The following is a 17,954-nucleotide window of genomic DNA, read 5'->3' as shown; positions in this document are numbered from 1 at the left end:
GCCAGAATACATATGGTAATTGAAATCATGGGAGTAGATGGGATTGCCTAGTGAGAGAGTATGAAGGAGAAGAAAGAGAACCTCTGGAGTGTCATGCCAACATTCAAGGGCAGTGGGAGGAAGATAAAGTGGGAGGGAGGACCTAAGTGGAGTGGCCAGACAGGTAGGAGAAAAACACAGAAGAGTATGGTCTCATTGGAGATAAGAGGGAAAGAAAGAATGTTTTTAGAAGAAAGTAGTAGTCCAAAATTTCACATTCTAAGAGGTCAAGCAAAGTAAGGACTTAAAAATATCAAATTTAAAGAGAAGTTCACTGATGAACATAGGAAGAGCCATTTCTGTGGAGTAGAGGAAAGTGATGCTAGGTTGGAATGAACTGAGGATGGTTTTGTTGTTTTTATTTTGTTTTGTTTTTAAAATGGGAAAGATGTGAGCATATTTAAATATTGACATGAAGGATCTAATACAGAATAAAAGTAACCCTTTATAAAGAATAAAGGTAGAGTACATGTAAAGGTACAAGTCCCTGAGAAGATGGAAGGGTATTAAAGAGATTAGCCGTAAAAAGAAGGAGGAACAGTTCTTCAGTTGTATTGGAAAGGAAGGAAAGAGGGGGTAGGTACATTTGTCATTTTTAGTGACAGAAAATTTCTTAAGTTCCAATCTAAAGGCTATTATGTTTCTTTGTGAAGTAGGACAGATCATGTCCTGATAATAAAGGAGGAGACAGTGGAGTTGGAATTTTGAAGATTGGGAAGGTTTGAAATAGTTATTATGGAAAATGAGAGAGGAAGCTGACTAGGAAACCATAGAAAGATTCTCTACCTAATTTAATGATTTTTCTCCAGCAGCCGTGGAGCAGACATGGAGCATGCAGACATTAATATTCCTTCATTTTTTCCCACACTGGGGTTTTGTCAGGTGGATGTAAAGGGAAATAGTGCAAGAGAGTTTCAGGTTTTTAGCTAGAGAATATGCAAAGCAATAGACCTAAGCTGGATAGAGAATAGACAATAGGATGGACAGGAAGAAAATAGACTTGTGGTACCAGTGAAATTAATGGACAAGTGTAGCAAGAGTAAATGAGTGAGTAACCTGGAAGGATGGGAGGTTGCAGTTGTGAGTGAAATGCGTGATTTTGTGAGTTCAGAAGTGGAGCAGTTTTAGGGGATAACAAGATCCAGAGTGTGGCTACAAGTGACAGTTACGGAGTATTGGGAAGTTTTGTGATGGTGAAGACATTCGGTAACAGAGAGACCAAAGTATTGGATGAATCATCCATAAGCATATTGTAATCATCTAGGTCCCAAATTCTGGGACAATGGCACAATTTTGACTGAATGGGGTGAGCCAAGTGCCATAGTGAATAAGGAGTTATGATCAGAAGGAGGATGGTATCTTGAGGAGAATTAGAGGATGGTACAGCTAAATAATATCAACCTCAAAGGAGCTTTGTTGGTGCTTAACTGTGATCCCTAGTCTTGTAGCTACAAGATGTGAAAGTAAAGGGAGGAGATGTGACCAACTGAGTCTTACAGACATTGATATAAAATAAGGCAGCTTTGCACAGATGGATAATTTGAGGCAGAAAACAACAGGATTCATGCTTTCCTTGACCTTGAATAGTTCTGGGAAGTAGTCATGGAGTTTTGGCAAAAATAAACATATTAGATATATCAGAAAAAGAGCCAGGTAGGATCTCTAAAAGATAATCTTTCTTGCTGCTTATTGTATTGTATTTTTCTCTAGCTTATTGGGAAGGGTTCTTTAAATCTTCTTGGGAACCATAGATGTCCAGATATGAGCCAGAAGCCAACGTTGTAGTATTTCTCAATGATAAACGGAAGTAGTGAAACTGAAAGGAGTTATTGTAGGTGCTCTAGTTATTATGGCTGTGTGAGATGGAAAAGTCAACATCTGTTTGATGTGCTGTGACCATTGTTCTATGGACAGTGTACAGACTGTGAATCTGTACATGGAGAACTTGGAAGAGAAGAATCTGCTACAAATTGTAATTGCTGGATTATCAATCCATAGAGCTAGATTACCTCCTTCATAAACAAAGTGGTGGCATATGTGGGTCTAGTGTAGGCGATGAAAGTGTCCATCACCACCGGAATTGTGTTCTCCTTCTGGAACAGTGTAGATCTATTATAAAATTTGAATAATGGTCTTCTACGGGACTTTGGGTTGGACATGGGTATAGTTACCCATTCAGCCACCCAGGCAACATGTCCTTATTTAGGACCTGGACACATGTCCTATAGGTGGCAATATACTGAAGGTATGGCCAGATATGAGTCTATGAAAAGTTCCAGAGTACCATGTTCAGAGTCTTGACTTGGTCTCAGTGAACCACTGGGCTGCTTTTTGGAAAAGGCAAATGCCTAAAGATAGAGAATTTCATTCGTTTCTTCAGGTGCTGCCAGGGCAGCTGTAAAATTTTAATACACTTTGCTGGTTATAGATACTTATCTATTGTTTCCTCCTAATCTAGCCCAGTAATTCCAATGGCAGTTGTGGAATTGTACTGTAGATTCAGACTCAAGCTGATTTAGGTTAAGCTTCTTAGAAACTCGAAGAAGAGGAAGATTGACATGGGAGAGTGTTAGCTTGGCATTTCTGGCTATCTAATATAAATAGTGATATGAAATTAAGATCTTTGAAAAAGAGGGCCCATTGTATTCTAGCACAGTGTGAATTTATTTTGATTGATTGATTGATGTATTTGTTTATTTTTTTGCCTTTCCAGAGTTATTCGAGGCTACAGTTATCAGACATTATGATCGCAGGGTGATTGGCGTAGGCTCCAGGTTTTAAAGGCAGTCTTTATAGTGAGTAGCTTTTTGTGTAGGTACAAGGGCAGAGGTCCTCCATCCCTGCAGTCTTAGGACATGATAACCTCTGCTTTTGTGTTGGAGGCATCTTTTCCAGTGATAAAGGGTTAGGGCACGAAAAGTAGACTAGGATGTAGGTAAAGGTGACTAGATCAGTTCTTGAATTCTGGAAGGCTAGTCTTCTGGCTGGGATCTAAACAAAATGCATTTCTTCCTTGAAATGGTTTGCTAGTGGAACAGTGAAATTAGAGAAGTGAGAGTAACTACACACCTCTGGATATCCTTGATGGACGGGAAAGCTTGCCATTCAAGGGTATTAGATGCCTTATTGGGTATCACCAAAAACTTCTGATAAGATATGACTCAGGAATTTGATATTCAGGTTTTTTAATATGTATTTCTTAGGTTTGCCATTCTTCTAGATGGCCCAGAGTGGCCTAACCAGAGACATAGATACCTAATGTTTGTTTTTATAGTTTCCAACTGCACACTGAGTAAATAAGCAATCCTTTTTAAATGACCAGGATTAATGACTCTCTCCTCACTCAAAAATATCGTTTCCCCACCTATCTTCCCTATCTTTCTTATCCTAGATTCTTTGTATAAGCTTCCCAATTCATCTACTTTTGGGCCTCTTTTTCTTACTAAGCCCTGGGAAATTGATGGAATAATTTCTCACTTCTCCCCTCTGCTCTGTACAGTGGATTAAAGCAATGTTGTAAACCCCATTTAAATTTATTTGCTTGTTTATATATTTATGTATTTTTCATGTAGACCTCAAACTAATCCATGCAGCTGGGTCTTTGGGACAATAGGTATTTCAGGATTTTGCAAACTCTTCAGATAATTAATATATCATTTCTGTAGAACTTTTTATACATTTGTGCCAATCAGAAAGCAATTAATTATAAAACATTCTATAACATCCATTTTTAAAGGAAAATTTTGCTGCGAACTAAAATGAAAGAAGCTTTAAAACTTACTTATACTTTAATTACAATACTTTGTTTCAAGGACATGTTACAATATTTTGTTTCAAGGACATGGGAATTAGTTTCAGAAGAGACTGTTTTCTGGGGGAAAAAAGAAGGGAAAGATTACATCTTCAATTTAAGTACTTCCTGAGTCCATTTTATTAATTAAATCACCTTTATAAACTAACTAAAAATTGGTAACCATATTATTTAAATAACAAAATTTGAGACTTTTTCTAACTAAATTTTTTCTGCTTTTTTGTAGAGGAACTCTGACGAGAAGGCCTTATAAACGAGGAATAATTTGTAGTCAATGTAGCAGATATGACAGATGCACAGATTTTCTATGCAGTAAGATAAAGAAAATAACTTAAACATGAAAAAAATCCATAATGCATTGGACGACAAGAAAAATGAAGTGTTGAACACTAGTTTTTCATTGTCATGTTAATATTGTTCCTTTGATCAGAATGGTATTATTATATTATCAAAGGAGGGTTGAAACAGGATCATCTTTAGATTTTTCTAAACTGTACAGCCTTTTCTGCCCTCTCTCACCCCTCTTCCTGCCCCTAAGGACGTACCAGAATGTTGGAAAGAAGGAATGAGAACTAACAGTTATACCCTGAAAAGCCTTCACAACTAATTCCTGAAATAGCAGCTTGTTAGAGAATGACTGCTCTAAAGGATAGGCTATTCCAAAATATTTATAAAGAAAAAAGGAGTAAAGTAGCAAATGTTTAATACCTTTTTCTTTTAGTTCCCCCCCCAAATATTCAAAAGATAACAGTAGAAACTATGTTTGATTAAATTTTTCTTTTAGTTTTTTCAAACATAAGTGCATATAGTTCAAAAATATAACTCTACCTGGAATATATGATGCTCAGAGGAATGTGGTAGGGGATAAATCCAGACAGTAAGTATGGGACACATTAGCTTTTGTGTTAAAGAAACTAGTGGACAGTTTCAGCTTGACACCACTGCGGGGGTGAACCCACCCTGACATTTCTGCCCTTGCTTCGCTTGAATCAAGACGCAAAGTCTTGCTCTTCCTCTGCCCCGCTTCTTTCGCTTCCTGAGTAGTTCAGTCCTACAGCCATTAGGTAGGTCAGAACGTGGTGGGCATCCGACACACAGAGGGCAGCCAGACGTGACGTGTTAGAGCCTCAGGAGGATGACAGGGGATGCATACACAGTGCAGTGGACATGGGGAGACACCCTAAGCAGACTGAGGACAGTGTCCATGTTGGGTATGGCCTTGGAATTTAGCGCCCTTGTGGAGTGGAGTGAGTGTCCGTGTACGAGTCAGCTTGGAGTATCAGAGACACATCAGGATGAAGGGATGTCCGTGCAGAGGTGGCTCAGTATGTGGTGTCTGAGCCCAAGCAAGGTGAGGAGAGCATCAGCATGGGGTGGGAGGGAGAAGCCTGGTGCAGAGTGTCAGAGCCTGAGCAGGTGAGGAAGGCTTCCATGGAGGGATCGTCTGGCACTGGTTGTTAGAGCCCAAGCAAGGTGAGGAGAGCATCAGCATGGGGTGGGAGGGAGAAGCCTGGTGCAGAGTGTCAGAGCCTGAGCAGGTGAGGAAGGCTTCCATGGAGGGATCGTCTGGCACTGGTTGTTAGAGCCCAAGCAGAATGAGGAGAGGATTCACATATAGCGGTGACCTGGCTAGAGGTATTAAAACCCAAGCAGGTAAGGGGGCATCCATGTTTAGGGGCAACCTCACATAAGGTGTCGGAGTCCAAACTAGGTGAGGAAGGCTTTAATGTGGGGGCGGTGGCCTGGCATGGGAGAGATCAGAGCCCTAGTGGACTAAGTAGGGAAACCACACATTGGAGAAGCCCAAAGCTGGGTTTCAGAGTCTGAGGAGGATAGGAGGGGGTCCAACTGGAAGATCAGCCTGTGGGTTGCCAGAGTAAATGCAGGAGACCCAGCTAAATTTTAATTTCAGATAAATGAAAAATATTTTTAGTATAAGTATATCCCAAATATTGCATGGGATATACTTGTACTAAAAAATTGTTTGTTGTTTTCTGAAATTCAAATTTAACTAGGCCTCCTATATTTTTATTTGCTAAATCTAGCAACTCTACCAGCCTGGTGTGTGGTTCAGAGCCCAAGCAGGGTAAGGGGGGCACCCATTTAGGGGAGAGTAGAGGCAGTGATGGGAGATTGGAAGCATACTGGGACATTGATCAAATGAGTAAATAGATTAAGGATAATGGAAGCCAATTTTCTCACTGTCAGAGAATGGAGTACAAATATGTAAAGGAAGAAACCAAGCATGAATCATGTTATGAATTGGAATTAGAGGTTTTTGAACTTAAGGATTTCAATAAATATAAATAAACATAGATATGAATATCTATATATGTATGTGTGTACATACATATGTTCCCCAGTTCTGAGATGGCCTTGGAGCAGTAACCCCCCCCACCCCCAAAGCAATGCCCACAACTAGCCCCCACGTCTTGGTTTCTAAATTCTAGTCTGCACGCAAAGGAACCAGGCTCATTGGAGAAAGGTTGGATTCCAGGGCTGGGGCAGAGAAAATATAAGATAAACTCAGAACGTCTTTTTATACCTGAAAGGAAGGAAGTGCTCAAGAGTGATGGGAAATGTAATAAAAAGGACACAGGAGGACTCAGAAGCCGTCTTAAAGGGCGTCACTGGTCAAATCGATTTTAACTCATTGGATAAAACAAACTATGATTCATACTAATATAATTTAATAACCGACTAAATTAAAAGTTTGATGAGGAACAGTGTATTTACATAGTTCCAAAGTAACTGCCCATAAAATGCTTAATCAGGGCCGGCCCTGTGGCTTAGCGGTTGAGTGCGTGAGCTCCGCTGCTGGCGGCCCGGGTTCAGATCCCTGGCAAGAGACATACCGCTTCTCCGGCCATGCTGGGGCCACATCCCACATACAGCAACTAGAAGCAGCTATGACATACAACTATCTCCTGGGTCTTTGGGGGAAAAAATAAATAAATAAAATCTTTAAAAAAAAAAATGCTTAATCACTAAGGGAAAAAGAGTAACTTCACAATGGAGCAACCTGGCAGACACCACCCTAAGAAAGTGATCAAAGTGAGCGTCGTCAGCAGTGGGAAAAGTCAGAACCACAGCCCTGCACCACCTGAGAGGATGCAATGGGAAGAGCGCAGCATCACTTGTGGCACTCCTACCAAAGATGCATAACCTAGTCCAATCACAAGGAAGCATCCCAGGCTAAATTGCAGATTTGTTTAAAAAATTGTGGATTTGTCTATGAAGTAAGTGGCTTGTTATCTTCAAAAATGTCAAGATCGTGAATGTCAAATAAGGAATGAAGAATGATCTCGTACTGAAGAAAATACAGAGACATGAAAACTAAATGCAATGCATGATTCCGAACATGATTTTTTCGCTATAAAGGACGCTATTAGCACAAGTGGCAAAAATTGAATGAGGCCTAAAGATTAGGTGGTAGTAATGTAACAATGTTAATTTCCTGTTTTTGATGGTTGTGTTATGGTTATGTAAAGAATGTCCTTGTTTGTAGAAATACTAAGTACTCTTGGATGATGAGGTATCAGATTGGCAACTTTCATTAAAATGGTTCAAAATAAAAGTTATTTGTACTATATTGCAACTTTTTTGTAAGTTAGAGATTCTTTTAAATTTTAAAAAATTTCTAAAAAAGAACACAAAATCAGGGAAAGTAAATCAGTTTGAAGATTTTTGTTATAGTCCAGGGAGTGATGAGGTTCATATTGGAGTATTTGTAAGAGAAATAGAGGTGATGAGACAAATTTAATTAATATTTATGGAGCAAAGTTAGCAAGTCTTGGAGGCTAATTTAATATGGTGATGAGAAAAAGAGTCTGATGTAAATGTCAGGTTTGGGATTTGAGTGACTAATGGTCAATGGCAATTTATTGAGATATGAATTATATACAAATAGATGATGGGTTCAGTTTTGATCATTATTAGCTTTCAATACCTGAGATATTAAGACTAACATCTGAGCAGATAAGACTAGTAAACTTAAGGTACAGATTAGGGCTGTATTTCAGAATCATTAGCATATAGATGAGACTAAAAATATAAAAAAGGAAGAACTCAGCTGGTACAACACATAGAGAGAGAAGAATAGTATACTGAGAATGGAATCCTAGGAAAAAACAATGAGAAATACTGAAAGAGAATGGGGGAAACAGTAGGAGAGTGACAAAAAGACGGTACCCTAGTGTACCCTTTCATTAAAGCGTGCTCATTGAATTGGCAATATAGAGATCATTAGGAACCTGAGAGAGATGTCAGAGGAATAGTAGGGTAGCAACCAGATTTCCATGGGTTGAAAGTGAATGGAAAGTGAAGAAGTAGAAATATCTAGGGTAATATGTTGTGGTCAAAAAGCTTGGTTGAGGAATTTCCAGTTTAAAATAGCATCTTATTGGTCAGTTCCAACAAAGTTTATCCTAATTTTTCCTTAAAATACCAATAAAGAGTCTTTCCTTTAGCTAATCAACAAATATTTATTTAGTGGCAACTGTATGCCAGATTTTATACCATACAGTTGGTATAAAAGTGGGGGTAAAATGATAAGGAGAGAGACATACTTCCTGCCTTCTTTGAACTTACAGTCTAGCTAGGAAGATAGCATTTAAAAGTAAAAATAATGTTATAAAGTGTAAAACTATCATTTTAAAATTTTATTTAAAGTTCTATGAATTTTAAGATATGTATAAATTCATGTTATCGCCACTACCATCAGGATACATAACAGTTCTATTGCCAAAAAAACTTCCCTGTGTTATTCCTTTACGGTCACACCCTCCTCCCACCCCTAACTCTGGCAACCTCCAAGCTGTTCTTCGCCACTTTAGTTTTGTCTTTTTGAGAAAGTCGTATAAATGGAATCATATGGTTTGTAACCTTTGAAGACTGGCTTCTTTCACTCAGCATGATCCTTTGAGATTCAGCCAAGTTGTATATATTAATAGCTTGTTCCTTCTTTGCTGAGTAGTACTCCATTACATAGATATACCACAGTTTGTTGATCCATTCAGTCACTGAAGGACATTTGTGTTGTTTCCAGTTTTTAGAAATTGTGAACAGAGCTGCTATAAACATTTGTGTACAGGTTTTTGTGTGGATATGTTTTTCTTTCTCTAGGATAAATACCCAGAAGTGAGATTGCTGGGTCATATGGTAAATATGTGTTGAACATTATAGATAAATGCCAGATTGGTTTCCAGAGTGGCTGTAACATTTTGCATTCCCACTGGGAATGTATAGGAATTCTAGTTGCTTTGTTTTCTCATGAGCACTTGGTATTGTCAGTATTTTTTACTTTAGCCATTCTAAAATAGTATAGTGGTATCTCCTCTTGGTTTTAATTTGCATTTGTGTGTACTGTATCTCATTTTGGTTTTAATTTGCCTTTTCCTAATGGCTACTGATGTGGAACATCTTTTCATGTGCTATTTACCCTCATTATATCCTCTTTGGTGAAGTGTCTGTTCAAATCCTTTGCCCATTTTTCAGTTGGACTGTTTATTTTATTTTGAGTTTTGAGAGTTCTTTATATAGTATAGATATAAATCCTTTGACTGATATGTGATTTCAAATATTTTCTCCCAGTCTGTAGCTTGTCTTTTTATTCTCTTAAGTGTCTTTCATGAAGCAACAATTTTAATTATAAAGTCCAAATTATTAATTTTTTTCTTTTACAGATTGTTCTTCTGTTATCATGCCTAAGAACTCTTCACCTAACCTCAGAGTTCAAAGATTTTCTCCTGTGTTTTCTTCTAAAAGTTTTTCAGTTTTACGTTTAGATCTGTGATCTATTTTAAGTTAATTTTTGAACAAGATGTGAGGTTTATGCTGAAGTTGTTTGATTGATTGATTGCACAGGGAAGACCAAGTATTCCATCACCGTTTGTGGAAAAGGCTATCCTTTCACCGTTGAATTGTTTTTGCACTTTTGTCAAAAGTCAGTTGAGCATATTTGTGTGGGTCTATTTCTGGGTTCTCTATTCTGTTCCGTTGATGTATGTGTCTATCCCTCCACCAATCCACACTCTCTTGATTATTGTAGCTATATAATAGGCTCTTAATATCAGGTAGAGTGATTCCTCCTACTTTACTCTTCTTTTAAAATACTGTTTTAGCTGTTCTAGTGCCTGGCCTTTCCATATAAGTTTTAGAATACACCTGTCTGTGTCTGCAAAAAGTCTTTCTGGGATTTTGATAGAAATTGCATTAAGCCTATAGATCACTCTGGGGAGAATGGATATTGACTGTATTGAGTCTGCCAATCCATAAACACAATTTGTTTCTTCATTTGTTGGAGTATTGTTTTATCAGTGTTTTGTGGTTTTCAGAATTGAGATTCTGTACATGTTTTGTTAGAGCTACCTCTAACAAAATGAAACAAAAATGTTTCAATTTTTTGGAGCTGTTGTAAATGGTATTTTAAGCTCTTTTGGTTATCTTTCTGTTATTGATTTCTAGTTTGATTCCATTTTGGTCAGAGAGCATACTGTATATGGATTCTAGTTCTTTTAAATTTTTTGAGGTTTGTTTTTAGGCTTGAGATATGTTCTACCTTGGTATGTATTCCACTGGTGCTTTAAAAGAATGTGATTCTGCTATTGTTGGGTATATCGATTAGTTTCTGTTTGTTGATGGTGTTGTCCTTCTATATCCATGATGATTTTCCATCTAGTTTGTTCTATCAATTTTTGAGAGAACTACATTGAAGTTTCTGGCTATGATTGTAGATTTTTCTATTTTTCCTTTCAGTTCTGTTAGTTTTCCTTGATATATGTTGAAATTCTGTTGTTACATGCACATACAATTAGAATTATTACACTTTCTGAATTGACCATTTTATCGATAAGTAATGTCCCTCTTTATCTTTGACAATTTTCTTTACATCAAAGTCTATTTTTTCTATGTAAATATAGCCACTTCAGCTTTCTGTTCATTTATGTTTATTTTTAAACTAGCTATGGGCCGGCCCCGTGGCTTAGCAGTTAAGTGCACGCACTCCGGTGCTGGCAGCCCGGGTTCGGATCCCGGGCGCGCACCGACACACCGCTTCTCTGGCCATGCTGAGGCCGCGTCCCACATACAGCAACTAGAAGGATGTGCAACTGTGATATACAACTATCTACTGGGGCTTTGCGGGAAAAATAAATAAATAAATAAAAATTATAACAACAACAACAACAAAAAACTACATATATTTCTTATAGACAGTGTGTAGTTAGGTCATGTTTTTTAATCTATTCTGACAATCTCTGTTTCAGTTGATGTATTTAGACCACTTACATTTAATAAAATTATTAATGTATTTGGATTTAGGTCTACCATTTTATTTGTTTTCTGTTTTTTCCCTCTGTTTTTTATTGGTATTTCCCTTTTCATGCCTGCCTTTGAGTTATTTAAACATTTTTCAGGGGCCGGCTCGGTGGTGTAGCAGTAAGTTCACACACTCTGCTTCGGCGGCCTGGGGTCCACCGGTTTGCATCCTGGGCGCGGACCTATGCACCGCTTGTCAAGCCATGCTGTGGCGGTGTCCCATGTAGAACAGCTAGAAGGACGTACAACTATGACATACAACTACCTACTGGGGCTTTGGGGAGAAAAAAGGAAAAAAGAGAAAGATTGGCAACAGATGTTAGCTCGGCCAATCTTCCTCACAAAAAAAAAAAAAACCAAACTTTTTCAGTGTTCCATTTAACTTGTCTATTGTGATCTCAACATATCTCTTTGTATAATTTTTTTAGTTGTTGTAACAACATGCATACTTAACTTTTTACAGTCTATTTAGAGTCAATATTTTATCACTTCTATTGGAATGTGGAAACCTTACCGCCATATGGATCCCTTTACCCTCCCCTATATATCCTATAGTTATCTTACATGTTATATCTACGTATGCTGAAAATGCCTTCAATGTTAAACTTTTTGTTTTCAGCTCTCAAATATATTTTAAGTAACTCAAGAGGAGAAAAATGGTGTGTTATATTTACCTAGATAGTCTATTCTGTTTACCATTTTGTGACTCTCTCTTCATTCCTGATGTTCCAGGTTTTCTTCTGGTATCATTTACCCTCTATATGAGAAATTTACTGTAGCAATTCTTTTATAGCAGGTCTGCTGGCTACAAATTTCCTTAGGATTCCTCCATTTGAAAATGTCTTTATTTCTTCGTCATTTCTGGAGGTTATTTTTGCTGGATATAGAATTCTTTTCTTGACAGTTCTTTCTTTTTAGCACTTCAAAAATATTGTGCCACGTCCTCTGGCCTTTATGGTTTCTGTGAGAAATCCACAGTCATTTAACTCCTTGCTGCCTTATGGGTAATGTTATTTTTCTCTAACTTCTTTCAAGATTTTATTTATTAATTTTTTTATCTTTGATTTTCAGCAGTTTGGTTATAATGTGTCTGAGCATGGATTTCATTGGGTTTATCCTGTTTGATGTATGCTCGACTTCTTGAATCTGTAGGTTTATATCTTTCCAAACTTGAGAAGTTTTCAGCCACTGTTTCTTCATATATTTTTCAACACCACACTCTTTCTCTTCTCCTTCTGGGACTCTGATGACATGAATGTTATACATTTTGTTGTTGTCCCACAGTTTCCCTGAGGCTCTCTTCATTTTTTTTTAAACTTTTTTCTGTTTTTCAGATTTGATCATTTGCATTGATCTATTGTCTTTAAGTTCACAGACTTTTTCCTTTGTCATCTCTATTTTGCTAGTGAGTCCTTCCAGTAAGTTGTTTTTGGTTTTGTTTTTTGGTGAGACCCTGAAGTAGAAAACCCAGCCAAGCCGTGCCTGGACTCCTGACCGCAGAAGCTGTGAGATAGTAAATGTGTGTTGTCCTAAGCTGTTAAGTTTGTGGTGATTTGTTACCCAACTATTTGAACTAATACAATAATACTAAAAAAGACCAGTCCATGATCTATACAAAAAAACTCCAAGAAAAATGGAAAAGCACACAAACAAATGGCAAAAGAAATGTGCTCACCAGAATAATACTGCCACAGAACAGGTGAAAAATGAGAACAGATGTACTGTCTTCAAAAAAACTTGATGAAGCAGCTTGAAACAAGATATCAAAGCAAAGAAACAGAGGTCAAGGAAAATATGGCAAGACAACAGAAGATGAAACTGCTGGTAGAGCATAGGAAAAATGCGAAAGAGGAAAGTAGAACTGTTACAGAAATGAAGATCACATTGAAAACAGCACAGGAACCAAAAGTGCTGGAAAACGCAGTAAGGAATATGAAGCGCATGCCTGAGAAATGCAAGCAAGGAATTTAAAAGATTATGGAGAAAATTATAACTATGCACTGATAAACCAGATTCAGGATGTAAATAATTGGAAGCTCTCAAGAACAGAACCAGAGTAATAGAACAGAAAATAAAGCTGTAGATCGATATCTAGATATTTAAAGAAATAATAAAAAACTTCAGAAATGGAAATTCTTGAATCTAAGCATTAAAAGGCCTACTATGGAATGTAAGTTGGTGCAGCCACTATGGAAAACAGTAGGAAGTTCCTCAAAAAATTAAAAATAGAACTACCATATGATCCAGCAATTCCACTTCTGGGTATTTATCAGAAGAAAATGAAAACACCAACTTGAAAAGATATATGCATCCCCATGTACATTGAAGCATTATTTACAATAGCCAACACATGGAAACAACCTAAGTGTCCACTGATGGATGAATGGATAAAGAAGATGTGATGTAAATATATATACACAATGGAATACTATTCAGCCATAAAAAAGAACGAAATCTTGCAATTTGTGAGAACATGGATGGACCTTGAGGACATTATACTAAGTGAAGTAAAGCAAACAGAGAAATACAAATACTGTATGATCTCACTTATATGTGGAATCTAAAAAAAAAAAAAAAAAGCCAACAAGCTCACAGATACAGAGAACAGATTGGTGGTACCAAAGGTGGAGTTGAGGGAGTGGGCAAAATGAGTGAAGGGGGTCGAAAAGTGCAAATTTCCATTTATAAAATAAGTAAGTCATGGGGATGTAATGTACAGCATGGTAACTATAGTTAATAATACTGTATTGCATATTTGAAAGGTGCTAAGAGGGTAGATCTTAAAAGTTCTCATCGCAAGAAAAAAGTTTTGTAACTATGTATGGTGATGGATGTTAACTAGACTTACTGTGGTGATCATTTTGCAATATATACAAATATCAAGTCATTGTGTGGTACACCTAGAACTAATATAATGTTATGTGTCAATTATACTTCAATTAAAAATAAATAAAATAAAAACAATCTTGTAAAGAAAGAAAAGAAAGTGCATACTATGTGCCAGGAAAAGGTGACACAAAAAAATAGTCACCATTTAGACATTGCCTAGTAAGTTAGAGGAAAAGAAGGAATCCTTTAAGCATCCAAGCAAAAATGTAAGATCATTTATTAGAGAGTTTAACAGTCTGGGTTGAGTCAGGAAAACAGCCACTCTAAGTATCCCAACAATATAGTGTTTCACATAGGAAATACAGCTTACATGAATGCTGTCAACTCCAGGGGAGCAAAGGTCAGAGAAGTTGCCATGGAAAGGCAGAGGAACTGTAGTGAAAGGGTCGGGGAAGCAGACATTGAAGACCTCTTAGCCTGAAGCACCAAAATAGGTGGCTCTCAAAAGCTTACCAGGAAATTGCTGCAATTATCAAGAATCTTGGAGAAAGCTCCCACGAACCGTCTCAGCATTTGGCAGCAAAGCAGATAGTTTCTCATTCCACCAAGAAGCCACTGAATTGCACATCCATTCAGGTTTCTGGCTAACAACCACCTCTGGAGAATAATGGTCTCCAGTCCTCTTAAATCTTCCAAATTTCACATGCAGGTCTTTCATTGGCAAACTCTAAGCTGAAGCTATACAGAGAAAGGAATTCACGGAAAGGTAGTTAGTTCCCTGTTTCAGCTCTACAATATAGAATCAACTTTACACTGGTGTGGTAGTAATGCCACATTGGTAATTTGGCAATCCTGCATTGGGGGGTAAAATTCAGGCTTGCCTCAAACTTATCTACAATAACAGTCAATGCTAAGAGACAATGGAGTAATGCCTATATTGTCCTTAATGCAAGAAGTGTCAACCAAGAATTTGCATTCAGCCAAACCTATTATTTAAGTATAAGCAAATAGACAAATATTGTGGGAACATGCAGTACTTGTGCTACATAGTTCTCATGAACACTTGGTCAGTAAATTCCTAGAGGATGACTTTCACCAAAAAGAAGAGATGAATGGAAAAGTGAAAAACTGGACTAAGTGAAAAAAGTGAAAGAACTACCCAGAAGCATTGAATCTTAATTGATAGACAAAGACTAAAACAAATCTGAAGGTTGTAATTACAAAGAAAAATGTAAATATAATAAATTTTGGCAATATACAAGTGATATAAGTAATAAAACTTGGGAGAAAAGAGGTAGAAAAATGCGCTTAATTTCCTCCTCTTTTATAACCACTGGCCAAAAGATATTATTTAAAGAAGATAAATCCAACAATAGAACTGTAAGTAAAATTAAATGTATTTAAACATTTAATCAAGTGCAAAAGTAAAAGAAGAATGTCATTAGTGAAAATTAGTGATGAGAAAGGAAAGATGCAAAGAAGAAACTAGTTATATCATTGCTCTTACTAAGCAATCAATAGATACACATACACAGAATGAAGTAGAAAAAAAGACTATATGGTAAAAGATTTTTTTAAAGGAGCTATAAATAGAAATCATTACGTAAAATATGAAGTAATAAATAAGACCAAGCACAGAAGGCTAAAATAACCTCAAAGATCCAACAGAAGATCAGTTCTTCTCTAAGGTGCCCAAAGAATGATGTCAAAATTTTCCTCCAAGGGTAGTGTCATTGCAGGACAAAGCCGTTGGTTGCCATTGTGCTCTCTGTGTGTGAAAACTCATTCTTCCTCCCACTCTCCTTCCTAGTAGAATCCAGGAATGGTTGTCTGACCTTCTTTGCCCAGGCATGCAGGAGAAAGGAAATTTATTTCCTGAAAAGTGTTATAAGAGCCTTGAGCTAGATAGCAAAAGCGATGAATACCAGGCTGTAGAATTAACTTTGCCAACTAGGATATGAAGAGCAACTGAAAGCTTCTGAAAATAAGAATTCAATGAGGAAAGTGAGAAGATTCAGAGATTAATTTGGAATGATCTGGGGGTGGGGGGAAGAGAGATGAAAATAAGAGATGTTATAGAATCCTAGAATGTTGAGGCTGGAACAATTTTTAGAGGGCAGAAGTGAAGTGGCTTATATAAGGTGACACGATGATGTAGAGACAGAGTTAGTACTAGAATCCACATCTCCTCACTCCTATACTTCCATGCTTTCTCTAGCAGACCAGGCTGACTTTTGCTAAAAGAGAATGTATTTGACTTTATGCCTGGCTCCTGGCTGGAGGGGGGACATCAAAGATGAGGACATGATGCCTAAGAACTAGGAGAATGATGTCATTGTTGTTGGAAAAATTATCCTATATTCTAGAGAAAAGATATTTTATGTAATTCTCTGTGGACTTTCTTTTTCTTTCTAGGTAATGCAGATCGTGACCAAGCCATATGTATGTATTGTTGTCCTTTATTTCTTGAAAAATTTAGCTACTTTATGTGAAATCCAGCTTCCAATTCCTTCTCTCTTTACAGATTACCAATTTTGGTATCCAAGATGGGAAGTGCCCCGGCCAATTGTGTGTGATCCACTGTGCCTGTTTATTTTCTTTCTGAGAATGCTATGTTTTTCACTATGTGCCACAGTTGTCTTGATAATACAGTCTCAGTTTCCAAATATATTACTGGAAGAACAGATGTTATTTACCCCTGAGGTGTCTGAAGTAGAGCCAGAAAAGGAGGAGGAAAATGAAGAGGAGGAGGAAGAGGACAGGGAAAGGGATGAGGAGAAAGGGGACAGGGAAGGGGAGGAGGAGGAAGAGAAGGAAGAAAAAGAAGAGGAAGAGGAGCAGTAAGATTTGCCACTGTCATAGGACAAAAGTATAATACAAAAAAGGCAAAAAACCCACAAAGAACAAAAACACTGAGCTTTGACAAGAAAAAATACATACAAACCACTATTGCAATACCTTTTATTCCTTTCTTTCTCTTACTATTCAACTAATTTAAATTTGAAAAACAAATAAGGGAAAACACGTATTTTATAGTAAGTGTTATAAGGCAAGCTCTTGGACACTAAGTACAGGTAAAGATGTGATGATAGAAATACTAAAAAAGATTTGACCAGTCGCATTAATCTTAGCATTTCACTATGTTGTCCTGCTAAAGGAGGGAATTTCCATTTCCTAAATATGTTTCTGTCTCTGTGTTTTAAATATTTTTTGAATGGAATAATAAGTTTCTTGAGTATTAAATAAGATTATACATATAAAGTGCTCAGGACCATTTGAAGTTCAGGACAACCATTTAATCACTTTTGGTTTTGTAGTTGTTATCATTACTATCACAGTTGTTATTGGTAGTGGTGGTGGTATTTTCCATGTGATATCAAGGCATCTAATATCATTTCTTTGTTGTATATGTGTTTGGAATGGCTTAAGTGGTACTTGTACATGCTGTTAGGAGACAAATTTGTTATTTCTGCTTCATGTTAATATTTCATTAAAGCCTTGCTGTAATTCTTTACTAGGCTTTGTAATTTGTTGCCACCAAGGGCTAATAAATGTCAAAAATTAATTAGTTGTGATTGAGTAATCTGGCTGCTTCCAAATTTATGTGATAAAATAATTTTTTAAAAAGTTATCTACTTGTAGTTATTCAATATATATAGTAAAAGGTCATAAATTAGTAATATAAATTAACTACTTACCACTTGTACTACTAATAAATGGACTGAATAAAAATACCTAACATAGCAAAATACATCAAATGGTATAAACTCTATGTTTATTAACTCTATTATATTAAAAGCCTATCCTTAAATGGGGCAAGATGAGAATTATACAGAAAAGCCCTAAACTATCCTCTATTCGATAATTTCTGGTTTTTTGTTTGTTTTGTTTTTTTCAAGAGCTCTGCTTTATATATATAATTTCTATGAAGTCAGCCTCTTTTCTACCCAGCCTCCTG

At 36.9% G+C, this 17,954-nt stretch overlaps 1 protein-coding gene across 1 annotated transcript in view; it reads left to right on the top strand.

The window, feature by feature from the left end:
- Positions 1–17,508, top strand: part of GLIPR1L2 (GLIPR1 like 2) — a 39,401-nt gene extending 21,893 nt beyond the window's left edge. Inside the window, exons 4-6 of the mRNA XM_058568767.1 lie at positions 4,077–4,162; positions 16,412–16,438; positions 16,521–17,508. Coding sequence (XP_058424750.1) covers positions 4,077–4,162; positions 16,412–16,438; positions 16,521–16,840 — 433 coding nt within the window. The 3' untranslated portion in view covers positions 16,841–17,508. The remainder of the gene's footprint in view (positions 1–4,076; positions 4,163–16,411; positions 16,439–16,520) is intronic.
- The last annotated feature ends 446 nt before the right edge of the window (positions 17,509–17,954 follow it).

This window comes from Diceros bicornis, chromosome 25, assembly GCF_020826845.1.
Source record: "Diceros bicornis minor isolate mBicDic1 chromosome 25, mDicBic1.mat.cur, whole genome shotgun sequence".
NCBI lineage: Eukaryota > Metazoa > Chordata > Mammalia > Perissodactyla > Rhinocerotidae > Diceros > Diceros bicornis.
This window is presented reverse-complemented; position numbering and strand designations above follow the sequence as displayed.